The 16,720-nt window shown below is 40.1% G+C and overlaps 3 protein-coding genes across 8 annotated transcripts in view; 2 read left to right on the plus strand and 1 right to left on the minus strand.

Annotated features, from left to right (window-relative positions):
• Positions 1 to 329: 329 nt before the first annotated feature.
• NSA2 (NSA2 ribosome biogenesis factor) lies at positions 330 to 10,997 on the minus strand. Its single transcript, XM_053588655.1, has 6 exons — positions 10,825 to 10,997; positions 9,136 to 9,323; positions 8,889 to 9,039; positions 5,496 to 5,675; positions 1,460 to 1,652; positions 330 to 541 (listed from the first exon to the last, which is right to left on the minus strand). The coding sequence occupies exons 1-6, from the start codon at positions 10,825 to 10,827 to the stop codon at positions 474 to 476; spliced, it is 783 nt and encodes a 260-aa protein (XP_053444630.1). The 5' UTR covers positions 10,828 to 10,997; the 3' UTR covers positions 330 to 473.
• LOC128583955 (exosome complex component RRP43-like) lies at positions 7,797 to 8,761 on the plus strand. Its single transcript, XM_053588664.1, has one exon. It carries the CDS (start codon positions 7,832 to 7,834, stop codon positions 8,588 to 8,590), a length of 759 nt encoding a protein of 252 aa, XP_053444639.1. The 5' UTR covers positions 7,797 to 7,831; the 3' UTR covers positions 8,591 to 8,761.
• An 89-nt stretch (positions 10,998 to 11,086) lies between the features above and the next one.
• The window catches only part of GFM2 (GTP dependent ribosome recycling factor mitochondrial 2), a 63,519-nt gene continuing 57,885 nt past the window's right edge, over positions 11,087 to 16,720 (plus strand). For all 6 annotated transcript variants that reach the window (XM_053588686.1, XM_053588710.1, XM_053588702.1 and 3 more), the window contains exons 1-2: positions 11,087 to 11,257; positions 14,336 to 14,422. In XM_053588686.1, coding sequence (XP_053444661.1) covers positions 14,354 to 14,422 — 69 coding nt within the window. In that variant the 5' untranslated portion in view covers positions 11,087 to 11,257; positions 14,336 to 14,353. The remainder of the gene's footprint in view (positions 11,258 to 14,335; positions 14,423 to 16,720) is intronic.

Here is a 16,720-nt window from a genome sequence, read left to right on the forward strand (position 1 = left end):
CTTTTAAATACTTTATAAACTTAAACATTACCCTGTGTTAATGCCACGGTTTTTTAGGATTAACGATGAATAATGCAGTAGAAGAGATTTCATATCTGGTCTGGGACGTGGGAGTTTCTTAGCTAGTGCATTAAACTTTTAAAAAGGTATTTTCAATTATACTGGTGTGTTTTCCAGAAATAACAGATCATCCATCGATGAATATCCATTCATCGATGCAGATACTGGTGAGGTATGACAGTGTGTATGTTTGCTTTTTCAGTCATTCAGTTTCACGAACACAGAATTTACCTGGATCCCAAAACAAAGGCCAACTTGTAAAACTGGACCACTTTAATGTTTTGTACAATTTAATAGTTCTTTTAATGAATGCAAACTGTAAGGCTGTTTGGTAGCACTCAGTAACATCACAGTAATGCTGGTTTTCTCAATTGTCATGTAATCTTCAAGAAGTTACTTGTGTGAAATGGTTATCAAACCAGTAAGACTGCATTTATGCATCCATCATTTTCTGGATTGTTGGTAACCTGGGCATATTTCCCTGAGGAAAACAAACAAAAAAAAAAACAGAAGGATGTTAGCTAATACAAATTACTTTTCAAAGAATATAACCTTTGCCTAAAATATTTCTAATTACTATTTCTAAAATGAATCATACAGGATAAATGAGATGTTTTAAAAATTAAATTATTTGGGCAGCGCCTGGGGCTCAAGGAGTAGGGCACCCGCCCCCTTATACCAAGGGTGGCAGGTTCAAGCCTGGCCCTGGCCAAAACTGCAAAAAAAAAAAAAAAAAAATATGCAAGACAACTTTGAGTTCTAACAACAATTTTGATAGTGTTTTTAGAAATAGCAGTCAGCTCCATGCTATCACACTGTAGCCTTTGTGGATTGTCTAGAACATTGCTACATTTCCACACAATTCTTCCTGGAAAATGCAAAAGGTTTGAAATGAGTTTCAAATCAATTTAACCTATTTTACAATGGAGGCCAGCCACCATGAAGTATCAGTCAATGAGTTTAAGAAGTTGTAGTGTATTCTTTCAAAGATCATCAGTTTAGAGATTTGGACACTAAAAGCAGAAAACTAAATAAATGAGGAAGAAAAATTTAAAATTTGGTGCATGACACATTTCCATTTTAATTACTACTTGAACTAGTATGATTATGTATTAGATGTATGCCTCCTTTCATACGGCTAATGTAACATGATTTTTATTAAAAAGCATCAAAATCTAACAATGTATAATATAAAATTTATGTAACAAACTAATAAGCTACATTTAAAAAACTACATTCACAATTTTTCTATTAAAGTATCCTTCCTAAAAGTCTACGTCTTGATTTACATCAAGTTTTAACTTATTTAGCTTGTCTACATTAAACTTGCATACTTTCTACAAACTATTTCTATTAGGTTTATAGAACAGCAACAGCCTCATATTAAAAAGTTACTTACCCCAAATAACCTTGCCCCCTTGTGTCACAAGGCCCAGCTCACTCACATTGACCTCAATGACAGTCCCTTTGGTAATAACACCCAAAGTTGTATATAATGGGGATGAAGGATTCTTCTTTACACCAAGTATTGGCAGGCAAAAGGTAGCTTTCAGTTCAGGATGTGTTACATGGGCCTTCTTGAAACGCAAGCCCTAGTAATTCAAACAACACAAGAATATTGAGTCTAAAATGTTAATAAAGAATACTGGTCCTTTCTGTGTATTTTTTCCAGCCATCTCCAAAAAAACGTGAGTTGAATAAGGTCCAGTCTTAAAGCATCAAATAAATTACTAGCACTTCTACGACTAAAAACCTGATGATTAATAGGATAAATGTGGGGAAAACACTCACACTTGTACTCCTCAAAGTTTGTACCATGTAATACCTGCCTAGCAACATACTCAGGAGTTTCTATTCCCTGGTTGTCTACTAAGGACTTGAATACACACCATGCACTATTAGAACTCAATCGGGCTTATCCCTTCACCCCCCTTTTTCAGATGATGGGAGTCAGCAGGCTAAGTGACTTGTTTCCAGATTAAATGGTGTGTGGTAAATGGAATCAAATCTAAATACTCTTGATTCCAAGTCAACATATACCTCAGCTACCTTCCATGATGAAAAAAACGAGTGGACTGTCAACTTTGTGTTGATGGCCAAAGGGAGAAGGTGCAGAGAGGTTAGTTACAGAGACCAGTTATATATAAAGCCACCCAGAGTATAGCACTCCAAATGTCACAACAGGCTCAGCCACCATAGGGCAGTGGTTATGGCCCCAGCCACATACACTAAGGCTGGTGGGTTTGAACCCAGGCTGGGCCAATTAAACAATGACAACTGCAACAACAAAAAAATAGCTGGTCGGTGGTGCCTGTAGCTCAGTAGTTAAGGCGCTAGCCACATACACTGAGGCTGGTGGGTTCGAACCCAGCTCCGCCCAGCTAAAACTATGACAACCACAACAAAAAAATAGCCGGATGTTGTGGCGGGCACCTGTAGTCCCAGCTACTTGGGAGGCTGAGGCAAGAGAATTGCGTAAGCCCAACTGTTTGAGGTTGCTATGAGCTGTCCACAGAGGGCGACATAGTAAGACTTTGTCTCAGGGGGTAAAAAAAATAGGCGGGCCTTGTGGCAGGAGCCTGTGGTCTCAGCTTACTCGGGCCGCTGAGGCAAGAGAATAGCTTAAGCCCAAGAGTTTGAGGTTGCTGTGAGCTGTGATGTCACAGTTCTCTACTGAGGGCGACACACGAGATTTTGTCTCAAAAAATAAAATAAATGTCACAACACTTAGTAGACTTAATTTTTGCCTGTATATGTGGTAAGAGTTAACACAAAATCAGGTTCTGAGTAACAGACTAATCAACCTTGTAAGAAACTACACCATACAGAATGCCATCTGAATACAATGGCAAATCTGCCAAGCTACAGAAAACCTACAACAGCCCGACTATTCTCTCCCTGTAGAATTGGTAATGTTATCTAAATGTATTTGTAAGATTATGAATATGAAATCAAGGGGAGTCCATGATATAATCCAGGGGCAGATAAATGATTTTCTATAGAGAACCAGACAGTAAATATTTTAGGATTTCCAAAGGCTATATAGTCTTGTAACTACTCAACTCCATCGGAGGGGAGACCCAGACATATGCAAAATGTAAATTGAATAGGCATGGCTGTGCTCCAATAAAACTTTATTACAGAAATAGGTTGCTTGCCAATATTTTAATCCTCAATAATTACTCAGGGTGGGCATTAGGATTAACATCCTTTGCTTTCTCTGATTCTGTTTTTCTAAGTAGGCTGGATACCTAGCTGCGAGAATAATTCAGTCCCTTAAAGGGATTTTACAAATATTCCATATTTGCCATGTATAATGTATACCCACGTTTTAGCACAAACTTTTAGGAAAAAGTTCCTTGAGAAAATGGCTGGTTCTTAGCTGGCAGAGACACATCTGGGGAGGGTTAATGCTCCCCTAGTAAATGTGCTGATTGTACCACCCTCCTGGAGCTGCCCGCTCTGTGAAGGCTGTCCCTTCTTTCTCTCCCAGAAGCCCTTTACTCCCTGATGCATCCGATGCTGTGGCCAAGATGGCCAGGACTGTGGCCAGTGGGGCCGGAGCATTTGAAGCTGCTCACATAGGTAGGCAGGCTCCTGGGGCCTGTGCAGGGCTCCTGACCCCTTCTGTGTGACTGGCCTCAGGCATTTGTCCTACATGGCCATGGTCCACCTTGTCAACCTTGCCACTGCCCTCCTACAGGATCCTGGCTCCTCCAGGACTAGAATCCTGTGACCCAGTGGGCCTAGGCAGGAGGGCACCACAGCCCTTGGAGCCCTGGTAGGCTCTCCTACTCCCAAGCCATACTACCCATGTACTGGATATGCCAAAAAATGGATACACGTTTTAAGAGATATTATCTATGTATGTATTACTTTTTCATGTTGAATTGAATTATAACAGCAATGTGTAGTATGACCCTTGCTCAAAAGATGGTGTTTATCAAATGAATACTAGCATCACCATGTGACAGGCATAAATGGGACAGCCTTTTCTCTTAAAATGTGTATGCATTTTTTTTTTTTTTTTTTGAGAGAAAGTCTCACTTTGTCGCCCTTGGTAGAGTACCATGGCGTCACAGCTCACAGCAACCTCCAGCTCTTGGGCTTAGGCAATTCTCTTGCCTTAGCTTCCTGAGTAACTGGGACTACAGGCGCCCACCACAACGTGCGGCTATTTTTTGTTGCAGTTTGGTGGGGGCCGGGTTCGAACCCACCTTGGTATATGGGGCCAACTCATTAAGTCACAGGCACCGCCCTGTGTATTCTTTTTTTTGGCACTCACTGTATAATGTGCGTATTTTGCCCTCAAAAATTTGGGCAAAAAATAAGTGTATTATATACAGCAAAATATAACATATCTTCAATTATATTTTTATATATGGGTAAGAATGAGATTTAATTTGGGGGCTTATTACTATTAATGGTGTCAACAGAAATCAAGCCACTTTCAAATTCCCTTTCTTTTTCCATTGATAGCATACTGAATATTTCAAAAGCATGAAGACATTTTCCTTACTAAACTGGAATTGACTTGTTCTGACTTGTCAAAGAGAAATGTTTGAGACCTAGCAGTGTTAAGTACATATCACTTGCTAAATGAGTAAAATATGAATTTGTGCAGAAAATTAAGATTCTAATATGTGTAAGTCAGAATTTACTGAAAACACTCTTATGGATATTCTTTTCCACTTCAAACCTCTTACGAAATTGAAGACAAAATTCCTGACTGTAGTGGCAAAAATACGAAGTAATTCGGGTGGCGCCTGTGGCTCAAGGAGTAGGGCGCTGGTCCCATATGCCGGAGGTGGCGGGTTCAAACCCAGCCCCGGCCAAAAAACCACAAAAAAAAAAAAAAAAAAAATACGAAGTAATTCTTAATAATAACTTAAAACAACAAAAACAGCATAAAAATATCTTTTCTACCTTTTTTCATGTCTATTTTAAGAATTTTAGAAAGTTGGCCAGGGTGGCGCCTGTGGCTCAAGGAGTAGGGCGCCGGTCCCATATGCCGGAGGTGGCAGGTTCAAACCTAGCCCTGGCCAAAAAAAAAAAAAAAAGAAAGTTGGCTAGGCACAATGGCTCACACCTGTAATCTCAGCGCTTTGGGAAGCCAAGGCAGGAAGCCTGCTTAAGTTTGACACCAGCTTGGGCATCACTGCAGGAGACCTCATCTATATAAAAAATAAAAAAATTAGCTGGGCCTGGTGAAGTGTGTCCGTAGTCCAAACTACTCAAGAGGTTGAGGTGGGAAGATTACTTGAGCCCACCAGTTTGAGGTTATAGTGAGCTATTATTACACCACTGCACTCATGCCTGGGGAATAGAGCAAAGACCCCATCTCTAAAAAAAATAAACATTTCAGGAAATTGTTATGTACGTTACCCAGTTTAACAAGGAGAACTAATAAGTCACTGCATCTTTCAAGGACTTACCATTGGCCTAATGAATCTTTCATATTTAGGTGGTTTTCTCGTAAAGCCATCTCCAACAAAGCAGACTTTAGTAACCATCCTCTTCCATGCCTTCTTCTTTCTCTTTCCTGTTCGAATAACTTTTAATACTTCTGTTTCTCCCTGGGCACGAACTTTGGGCAGAGGGACTTCCCATTTTCCCTAAAAATATACAATTAAAATGTCTACTGTTAGTAAAGGATAATGAAAATAGTAAGTCAAATATGTTTTTGTTGTACAAAGTAGTAGATCACTTTTTTCTTTTCTTTTTTGTAGAGAAAGTCTCACTTTATAGCTCTTGGTAGAGTGCCGTGGCGTCAAACAGCTCACAGCAACCTCTAACTCCTGGGTCCAGGCAATTCAGGTGCCTGCCACAACACCCGGCTATTTCTTTGTTGCAGTTTGGCTGGGGCTGGGTTTGAACCCTCTACCCTCGGTATATGGGGCCAGCACCCCACTCACTGAGCCACAAGTGCCACCCGATCACTTTTTTCTTTTAACCATTCAACATATTTTTGGTTCAACTGTTTTCTAAAGTCTGCGTTGTCTCCTTAGAAGCTGCAAATTAGGCTCAGCGCCTGTAGCTCAAGCGGCTAAGGCGCCAGCTACATACACCTGCCAAACAATGACAACTACAACCAAAAATAGCCAGGTGTTGTGGCGGGCGCCTGTAGTCCCAGCTACTTGGGAGGCTGAGACAAGAGAATCGCTTAAGCCCAGGAGTCAGAGGTTGCTGTGAGCTGTGATGCCACACCCTCTACCCAAGGCAACAGCGTGAGGCTTTGTCTCAAAAAAAAAAAAAAAAAAGCTACAAATTAAGCAGAACTAGTTAAGTTTATGTATCAAGTGTACATTAAATGATTTGCTTAAGCTAAAAATTTTAATGCCTTGTTAGGGGCAAATATACCACCTATAATAAGGTGGTGACTTATATAAGCAATGTATGTGCTTAATACTAGTTAACAGGATAAAATTGGAAGAAGACTGTCTTCACCTCTTACTCTTTGTATTTTACCTCAAATGGATTTTAGATTACATGACTAGTAAGACAAAGTCTTCACCAGATGTATCTCACTAGAATGCAAATGCTATGACAAAATTATAACACTATAAAGCAGAAGAAAGAAACCTGGATACTACATGGGTTTTAGGAGCAACTCTACTATATCATAGTTATATGACTATAAAGAGTGAATTACAACCTTTTGGACCCCAATCTCCTCATCTATAAAATGAGGGGAATGAGTTAAATAGGTAATCTCTAAAGTTTCTTTCAATGCTAAAGTTGTGACATTCTAATTTTTGGTATTTATACATACGGTAAGATTTTAAAAACCAAATTTGGAGACTATAATCTCTTTAAATATAGATATGTATTCTCCTATGTGGATTTTTATTAGTCTATTCCCAGGTATTTAACAATACCTTTTCTGGAAAAAACAAAACAAAACACCTTTTCTTTTTTTTGTGACAGTTTCACTCTGTTGCCCTCGGAACAGTGCCGTGGAGCCACAGCTCACAGCAACCTCCAGCTCTTGGGCTTAGGCATTTCTCTTGCCTCAGCCTCCCAAGTAGCTGGGACTACAGGTGCCCACCACAACACCCAGCTATTTTTTTGTTGTTGTTGTTGCAGTAAGTACATGGGGCTGGTGCCCTACTCACTGAGCCACAGGCACTGACCCCACCTTTTCTATTTTTAACAAAGTTTAACCTAATCTGACACCAAGTACAACGAAGAAGTATTTAAAACAATAACAAATGAGTTTGTATTTATGTCAACTCAGGTAGTTTTCTACCATTGTACTCTCTGGCCAATTTTGGCTCTGTAGGACAGGAAAAACAAATAATAGTTGTATTTTTCTTTACAATGGCACAGTGTTTCCAAGTATAAGAAGCCAAAAAATATTAAATTTGAAAACAGGCTATTAAGTTTTGTTTTTAATTAATTTTTTAAAAACTAAACATGCATGGTATTCTAATACATTTTTTAAAAACTTAAATTCTAAAACCTGATGAGAAAGCAAGATTTTATAATTAAATTAAATTTATAAAACTTAAAAAGACTTCAATGCCTAATTAATAAGAACAATACTGAGACGGGTAGATCGCCTCAGCTCACGAGTTTGAGAAGAGCCTGAGCAAGAGTGAGACCCCTCCTCTAAAAAAATAGCCGGGCGTTGTGATGGGCACTCGTAGTCCCAGCTACTTAGGAGGCTGAGATAAGAGAATTGCTTGAGCCCAAGAGTCTAGAGGTTGCTGTGAGCCATGATGCCACACAAAGTGAGACTCTGTCTCAAAAAGAAAAAAAAAAACCGTGCATGGGCAGAAAGGTGGCAACTGGATTTAAAACCGTGGAACTTCTAGATTATTACAAGAGATTTATGAAAGAGAACTGCCATCATGATGGAAGGGAACTTGGTGAATTCAGAACCATAACTGTCAACATAAGTTCAATTAGTACTGCAGATGATTCTGCCCTAGTGAAGCTGGGAAATACTACAGTACTTTGGGGAGTTAAAGTGGAATTTGCAGCACCACCAACAGATGCCCCTGATAAAGGTTATGTTGTTCCTAATGTGGATTTACCACCCCTGTGTTCATTGAGATTTCGGTCTGGACCTCCTGAAGAAGAGGCCCAAGTGTCTAGCCAAATCATTGCAGAGGTCACTGAAAATTCACAGATAATTCAGAAAGATTTATGCATATCTCCAGGAAAGCTTGCTTGGGTCCTATACTGTGATCTCATTTGCCTTGACTATGATGGAAACATTTTGGATGCCTGCCCATTTGCTTTATTAGCAGCTTTAAAAAATGTACAGTTGCCTAAAGTTACTATAAATGAAGAAACTGCTTTAGCAGAAGTTAATTTAAAGAAGAAAAGTTATTTGAATATTAGAACTCATCCAGTTGCAACTTCCTTTGCTGTGTTTGATGACACTCTGCTCATAGTTGACCCTACTGTAGAGGAGGAACACCTGGCAACTGGAACCTTAACAATAGTAATGGATGAAGAAGCCAAGCTCTGCTGTCTGCACAAACCAGGTGGAACACTGGAGCTAAACTTCAGGACTGTATGAGCCAAGCAGTTACAAGACACAAAGAAGTAAAAAAGCTGATGGATGAAGTAATTAATAGTACGAAACCCAAATAAACAGCCACCATGTTTTCAAAACAGATTTGTAAAAATTATATTTGTTACACTGTGCACAAATCTTTTATACTAAATAAATACCAAACTACATTCTTCTGGGGAAAAAAAAAAGAATAGCTGGACATCACATTTTAGGTTAAACTGAAGGCATGAAGATGTTCAAATTTGAATTTAAGTAATTCCTCAACAAAAAGGAAATAAACACTTCACTTGTTACTGCTTACCGCTTTCTCTTTTCGTTTTTGTTTAATCATATTGGAGAGTACTTTGGCTCGGGACTGTCCCTCTCTGTCCAACAGATAGGCAGGTACTGCTCCCTGTGGAGTCTTTTCATCATTCTTTTGTTTGGTGTTTCTCTTTTCATGCATCTTGATACTATCAAGAAAGAAAAAGACACAAGATCATCTGTTTTAATAATTATTACCAATAATTATAAATTACCATTTATAACCAATAAATGGGACTACTTACGTCTTTTTCATTTGTATTTTCTCAGCATGGCGCTGTTTATGGTAGAGCTTAGCCTTTAGACCAATCATCTTCTTTGCCTTCTTTGACCGTTCATGAGCCTCTCGACTTTCTTTTTTTCTCTTTTTCTCATGGTAATCCAAGCGATATCCATAGCGTTTACGGTGTAATTCAATATATTCATTTTGTGGCTATAATGATGCAAGAAATGTTATTTTAAAAGTTATTGACAATGATTCTAAAACGTTTTCTTTTACACAGCACAGAAAGACCCTGTATCATCCAAACGTTCGCTTGTTTAAATGATTCTCATACATTAAGTCTATTCATATAATGTAGTTTATTAATATGATGGAAGTTACATAAATTTTGATCTCGGATAGGAGGAGGCACCAGGGTTCAAGTCTATAATAATCTCAGTAAAGGTTACTGTTCATTGAAGGGAAATGTCCAAAATCCACTGGACCAACAGAAGAGATGAGCTCATTACAGGATCTCTGTTTTTTCCCTGATGTAAGGCAATTTCATACTTGTTATTAAAGAAATTTAGTTTTATGATGTATGATTTACATATATACAACTTGCCCCTTTTAGGTAAGTTTTGACTAACTATGGTTCTGTAAGCACCACAATCAAGACACAGAATATTTCCATCACCCCCAGAAATACCCTTGTGTCACTCTAAAGTCAATTCTTTTTCTTCACCCCCAATATGACATCTATCTCTATAGTTTTGCTATTCACAGAACAAAACCTAATAGGAATCTAAGCATATAACCTCTTGTATCTTGCTTCTTTGATTTAGCCTAAGGCTCCTGGAATCTACCCAAGTTGTTGCCAGTCTGTACCTCAATCCTTCTTATTGCTGGCTATTATGCCACTGTATGGATGAACCACCATTTTTTAATCCATTGACCAGTTGATGGATATTTGGGTTGTTTCCAGTTTGGGGTGATTAGGAATAAAGCTGCAATAAACAGTTACATGCAGGTTTTCATGTGGACATATGTTTAGTGCTGGACTTTTCCAAAGTGGCTGTATTATTTTGCATTTCATCAGCAATGTAAGATACCCCCTTTGCAATTCAAAAGCTTTATTTTAAACACACGTCCTTAATCTATTTGTATTTTAAGACAAGAATAAAATGAGGCAAAGCCAACTCCAGAATAGAAGACAATACTGAGTAAAAAAAAAGGTGTGGTATTTTCAGCTGTTATCACATGAACTTTGCAGCAACTCCAAGAAACGTAAATGGAATGCCATTTTTGCAAAGAAACAGATTAGAAATGTAGAAAGAGAAAAGATCTGGGCAGTCACATCTGGACCGTTAAGCCCGGCTCCAGAATTCATTAGCTGTTTAGTCTTTGGCAAGGACGCCATCGGTTTCCTGAGAAGTAAAAGGAAGTGGCGAGACAGGCTTCTATCTTACAGGATTATCACGAGGCTTGTCAACCATATTTTAGTACTGATAAATGAAATCTGGCTTACTCCAAAGCCTGTCTCTGGAAAATACTGACTCTGTTCCCAAGGTGAAGGTTTCTTCAGTCCCTCGCGTTCACTCCACGGAGTCTACCTTACAGCGGTATCGCACTTCCGCCTGCTCCCCTTACCCCCTGCCCCAGTACCCAGAGGTCCTCAGGCTCTGCTAACTCGGACGCTCCCAGTCGCGAGCGTCCGAGGCAGCCTCATTACCATGACGACGGTCGCAGAGAGGCCCGGCGCAGCCTCTGGGGTAGGAAGACGCTGTCAACTTTAGGGTCTCACAGACCCACGAGCCGACTCCACACAGGACCGCCGCGACAGGAAAAGGTCACTCTTTAAAAGGGCCGAGTGAAGAGCGAGCGCGACGCACCCGTTCCGCATCTTTATCCTCTGCTTTTCTTTAAAGGACGGAAGTTGGCGGCAGACGGCATTTGGCCGATGCACCACCGGAAGTGGTGGGGTGGAGCTTCTACAGGAGGCGGAACCCGTAGAAAAATTGTCTTTAAACAATTTTTTTCCTGTCCTGTAGATACTGGGCAGTGGGTCGAGGCGTGAGGCAGTTGCAGACTTTGGGGCAACCCCTGCCTCCGGCTCCTACAGCCCCGCAGTGAAAAGCTGGCCTTCGGCGCGCGGCCTAATGCCGGTGAGTACCCCGCCGAGCCTGCTACTCCGCGTGCTGGTGACCCTGCCCCGGGCACCGCTGACCTTCCAGGGTGCGACAGACACAGCCGGACACGGAGGAGGACAACAGGGCCTCCAGAACACCCGTCAGTGTTCGCCCTATGTGGAAGTGTCTCTAACCTTCAGCGAGGGCGACGCATCTTTGTGTGTGTTGCTGTGTGTGCTCTGCGCACGGTGGAGAAGGATGCGTAAGGAATGAAAACGCATAGGAAGTTACACTGCCAGAAAAACAACATTCTTGTCTTCTGCACTGTTTCCACTCCTGAGTGGGCTTAGGTTTGGCAGCCCCCTAGTGCCATAAATGAAGTAATTGACTATGAGAAAGTACATCTCGTGAAGAACACTGCCAGTTTTACCTTTTTACTGCCCAGTTGTAGATGTTCCCTTAATTACCTCACCGTTTGCAGAGCAGTTCAGTTGTGATAGGAGCAAAAACAACTGTACCCCCCCAAAAAGTATTCATCTCAGTAAGTTTCAGTGCTTTAATTGAGGCAGTTTTTTTAAGGCTGCATCTTAAAAAAAAAGCTGCCTCAAATTAAGATGATCGCGTCATTTTCTTTAGAACCAGAAGTAGTACTAACTAGTGTTTATATAATTCCAGGCTGTATAATCTCTTTGGCCTGAAATGGGCTCCTCCACCCCCAGTTGCCTCTCTTTCTTACTTCAGGGTTTTCCTTGCCGTGACTCACTAAATGACACTGCTTTAGGGAGGCCTTCCTTGACCTCTTTATTTACAGTTACAACTTTCCCTATTCCCGTTTCCTGCTTAATTCTTCTTACCATCATAAGAGATGCTATATGCTGTATTCATTTCTTCAATTGTCTATATTCCTTGACTGGAATAAAGGCAGTATGAGGGCAGGATTGTTATCTTTTGTTCACCAGACAAATTCTTGTTGTTTTTTTTTTGAGACAGTTTCACTATGTTGCCATCTGTAGCGTGCTGTGGCGTCTTAGCTCACAGCAACCTTAAACTCTGGGGCTCAAGTGATTCTCTTGCGTCAGCCTCCCAAGTAGCTGGGACTACAGGTACCTGGCTATTTTTAAGGACAAGGGCTGGCTCTGGCTCCGGCTGGTCTCCAATCTGTGAGCTCAGGCAATCCACCTGCCTCTGCCTCCCAAGTTAGGATTACAGGCGTGAGCCACTGTGCCTGGCCCGACAAATTCTTGCTGAGTGAATGCAAGTGGGTAGTCCTTGGAGAAGGTGTGCAAAATAACTCCTGGCTGAAAAACACTGGCTTAGAGTAACAAGAGACAGGGGCCTATTATAGTAGTAACTGGAGAAAGATATGAAGCCCTGATCTTTGACAAGAATGAAGAGAGAAAGGATTCAAGATATACTTAGGAAATAAAAAGAAGGGATCTGATGATTTCCTAAAGAAGACTTGCAAATCTTTCTTTATTACCTAAGATAAAATACAGAAAGGAACAAATTTAGGATTGATAATGAGTTTTGACATGACTACTTATTACATGGAACACAGTGGTTTAACCCTATCTGTTTCTCTCTCTACCCCCCTCCCTACAGATGTGTTCATAGTTTCTCGTAGTTTTGATATTGTAGTTAAAACGGTGAATATTTAGTAAATGTTTTTAAACTGAACATGTGTAGTTTCTGTAATAACAGAGGATGAGTACTTGCCTTTGTGTGTTTTTTACATGATTCTATATTTACAAATTTGTGGAAGAAAAATTAGAATATACAGATAAGCCAATAAATTTTACTGCCCATGGGAAATTACCAAGTTAACATGGGGATGCTTACCTTTGAAGTCGTAATTCTGTACATGTACATAAAAAGCATTTTGGTTGTATGATATTTTTATCATTTCTATAAATCTCTATCTTCATGTTTCCTTTATTAAAATGTGTTAAATAAATAAGGGACATTTTATGCTCAGAGGACTATACTCCTCTGAGTTAGAATCTGGCCCAACCCAGCTAAAACAACAATGGTCTGGCACTCCACCTAATGCCAGAGAGTGCCCTACTGCGCCTGCTACTCTGTGTGTTGTATTTATTCAGAATTTTCATTTTACATTGAATTTTTGATAGCTAAAAATAATTGTTCCTACTTTTTAAAGGTGTTTTTTTTTTTTTGAGACAGTGTCTCACCTGTCACCCATGCTATACTACAATGGTGTCATCATAGCTCACTACAACCTCAGACTACTGGGCTTAAGTGCTCCCTTGGCTCATCCTCCTACGTAGCTAGGATTATAGGCACACACCACCATGATTGGCTAGTTTTTTGTTTGTTTGTTTGTTAAGACAGTCTCATGATGTAGCCCTCGGTAGAGTGCCACAGCATCACAGCTCACAGCAACCTCAAACTCTTGGGCTTAAGCAATTCTCTTGCCTCAGCCTCCTAGTAGCTGGGATTACAGGTGGCCACACAATGCCCGGCTATTTTTTGTTGCAGTTGTCATTGTTGTTTTAGCTGGCCTGGGCCGGATTCTAACTCGCCAGCCTCGATGTAAGTGGCTGGCACTGTAACCACTGTGTTACCGGCCGAACCTTGGCTAGTTTTTTAAATTCTTTTTGAGACAGTGTCCAGGCTGGTCTTGAACTCTTGGGCTCAAGCAGTCCTGCCTCAGCGTCCAAAGTGTTAGGATTACAGGTGTGAGCCATTGCACCTGGCCAAAAGTAATACATTTTTAAAAAATGTATTATTATTTTTTTTTGAGACACAGTCCCACACTGTTGCCCTAGGTAGAGTGCCATGGCAACACAACTCGCAGCAACCTCAAACTCTTGGGCTAATGTGATTCTCTTGCCCCAGCCTTCCAAGTGGCTGGGACTACAGGTGCCTGCCACAACACGCAGCTATTTTTTGGTTCTAGTTGTCATTGTTTGGCAGGCCTGGGCTAGATATGTGGCTCCGCTGTATGTGGCTGGCACCCTAGCTGCTGAGCTACAGGTGCCCAGCCAAAAGTAATATATTTTTACCTTACATGTTACATATGTCTAACTGATACATGCCTCACTGACATGTAATACTTAAATTTAGTTTTATAATTTTGTATCTTTCTTTTTTCAGAGAGTAACAATTTAGAGGATGAAGATGTTGAACAACTTGAGGATATTTACAGTGAATCATCAGAAAATGTCCAGTTTGCACATTAATGTAAGCTTTTCTTGTAAAATTAAATGTACTTCAATAACTTCAGTTGTTTTACTGCCTAAGATGGACAGTGTATCTCATCAGCTTTTTTATTCCAAAGTTAGTTTGGTCATACCAAACTTTGGGTATCCTCAAGGCAAACCTTTGGGTATCCTCAAGGCAAACTTCCTTAAAAGAAATTAATTTAATAAGAAGTATAATAAGAAATTAAATAAGACAAACAATAATAGATATAGCTAAACACTGGTCTCATGGAATACTAAAATGCCAAATGTTTTTGGAGGAGTATAGTCCTCTGTATCTTTTCTAAGAATAGCAGCACTTAATGAACTTCCTTAAACTGCTAAGTAAAAATATGCTTTATAAGTATCCACAGGTTGAGACTCCTGTGAAACAAAGCTTCTTTTAAATTAATGTCAAGGTATAACATAATTGTACAATGGTTGATATAAGAAAACTACTTTTGATTTTCTTCTTCAGAGTTGTTGGAAGTCAGTTTCTTGGGAAATACAGTATTTGTCTCCTATTTCGGAAATGTTGTCTTAGTCTGTAAGCCCTGGACTGATGCCTTAATTCTCTTGAAAATACTATAAATTATTTTGTGAACTGTCACATCTTCAGTATACTTTAGAAATATTAATCCTCAAGTGAAATCATGCCCCTCCCCCTTTTCTTAAATCTACAGCTAAGAGAAAGACTAAAGCTTGCCTATGTCATGTCTTTTTTTTTTTTGAGACAGAGTCTTATTTTGTTGCCCTCAGTAGAGTGCTGTAGCGTCACAGCTCACAGCAACCTTGAACTCTTGGACTCAAGCGATTCTCTTGCCTCAGCCTCCTAAATAGCTACGACTACAGGTGCCTGCCACAACACCCGACTATTTTTAGCGACAGAGTCTTCCTCTTGCTCAGGCTGGTATTGAACGCATGAGCTCAGGCAGTCCACCCATTTCAGCCTTCCAGAGGGTTGGGATTAGACCGTGCCCAGCTGTCTCTTCTTTTTATCTTAGGCAGTGACTTAACAGGAAGTCAGTAGTCCCCTCTTATTTGTAGTTTTGTTTTTTGCTGTTTTAGTTGCCTGCTGTAAACAGAGGTCTGAAAATGGAAAATTATAGAAATCAACAATTTATAAATTCTAAATTGCATGTCATCCTGAGTAGCATGATGAAATTGATGCTGTCCTGCCTCATCCTACCCAGGAGGTGAACCATTCCTTCGTTGAAGGTGTCCACACTGTAGGCACTAGCTGCCCTCAGGAACCATCTTGGCTCTCGCGTTCACTGTCATGCTGATGCAGTGCATGTGTTTGAGGAATTCTTATTTTACTTAGGAATAGCTCTAGCCTGCAGGTGTAGTGATGCTGGCAGTTTCAGATATGCCAAAGAAAAGCCAGCTGTAAGGTGCTTCCTTTAAGTGAAAAAATGAGCTTCAATTTACAAGAAAAAAAATCGTGCTGAAGCTCGTCAAATCTATGGTAAGAATAAATTTATCCATGAAATTGTGATGAAGGAAAAAGAAATTTGTGCTAGTTTTGCTGTTTCACTTTGAACTGTAAAAATTTATGGTCACGTTGTGTGGCAAGTGCTTAGTTAAGATGGAAAAGGCGTAAAATTTGTGGGTTGAAGACACTACAGAAATGTATTCCAATTGACAGCAGTTGGGTTCTATACTGTTTGTGGTTTTGGGCATCTACTGACAGGCCTGGGAACAGATCCCTTGAGGATAAGGGGGAACCTGGAGAACCTGTATCCCAGAAGAACCATGCCTTATCATTAGTCTGTAAATTCACTTTTGCCACTTTAATCACCTGTGACATTTTGAGGAGTATATATTGCCCTCTTCTATTTTTATGTTATTAAGGGGCCCAAGGAGTTGTACAGATTTTCTGCGGTGTTTTTATTTCTGACAATTGAGACTAGCTGCTTGTGAGAGGTAGACAATGGGTCTTCTTATTCTTGTCATTATGCAGTAGAAAAATGAGTCTCTTCTCTTGAAATATTTTGTTAGGATGATAGTGTGTTATTGCCAGGAACCCAATAACGTCCAGATATTAGTAGAAGGCACAGGCATGCATTCCGTGATATATATGTATATGTGTGTGTATATATATATATATATATATATATCACAACAGATTTGGGGATCCTCAGATCATTTATATGCATTGACAGTTCAAAATATATTGGCAGCCATTAAATGTGATCTAGGGATAAATTGGGATGGAGAGTGTTCAATCTGCTTGGGAAGAGTAGGAGAAGGTAAGGGAAGCTAGAGTGGAGGGTAGACTTGGCCTTACCTGGACTTG

The sequence above is a fragment of the Nycticebus coucang genome, chromosome 1 (assembly GCF_027406575.1).
Source record: "Nycticebus coucang isolate mNycCou1 chromosome 1, mNycCou1.pri, whole genome shotgun sequence".
NCBI classification, from domain to species: Eukaryota; Metazoa; Chordata; class Mammalia; order Primates; family Lorisidae; genus Nycticebus; species Nycticebus coucang.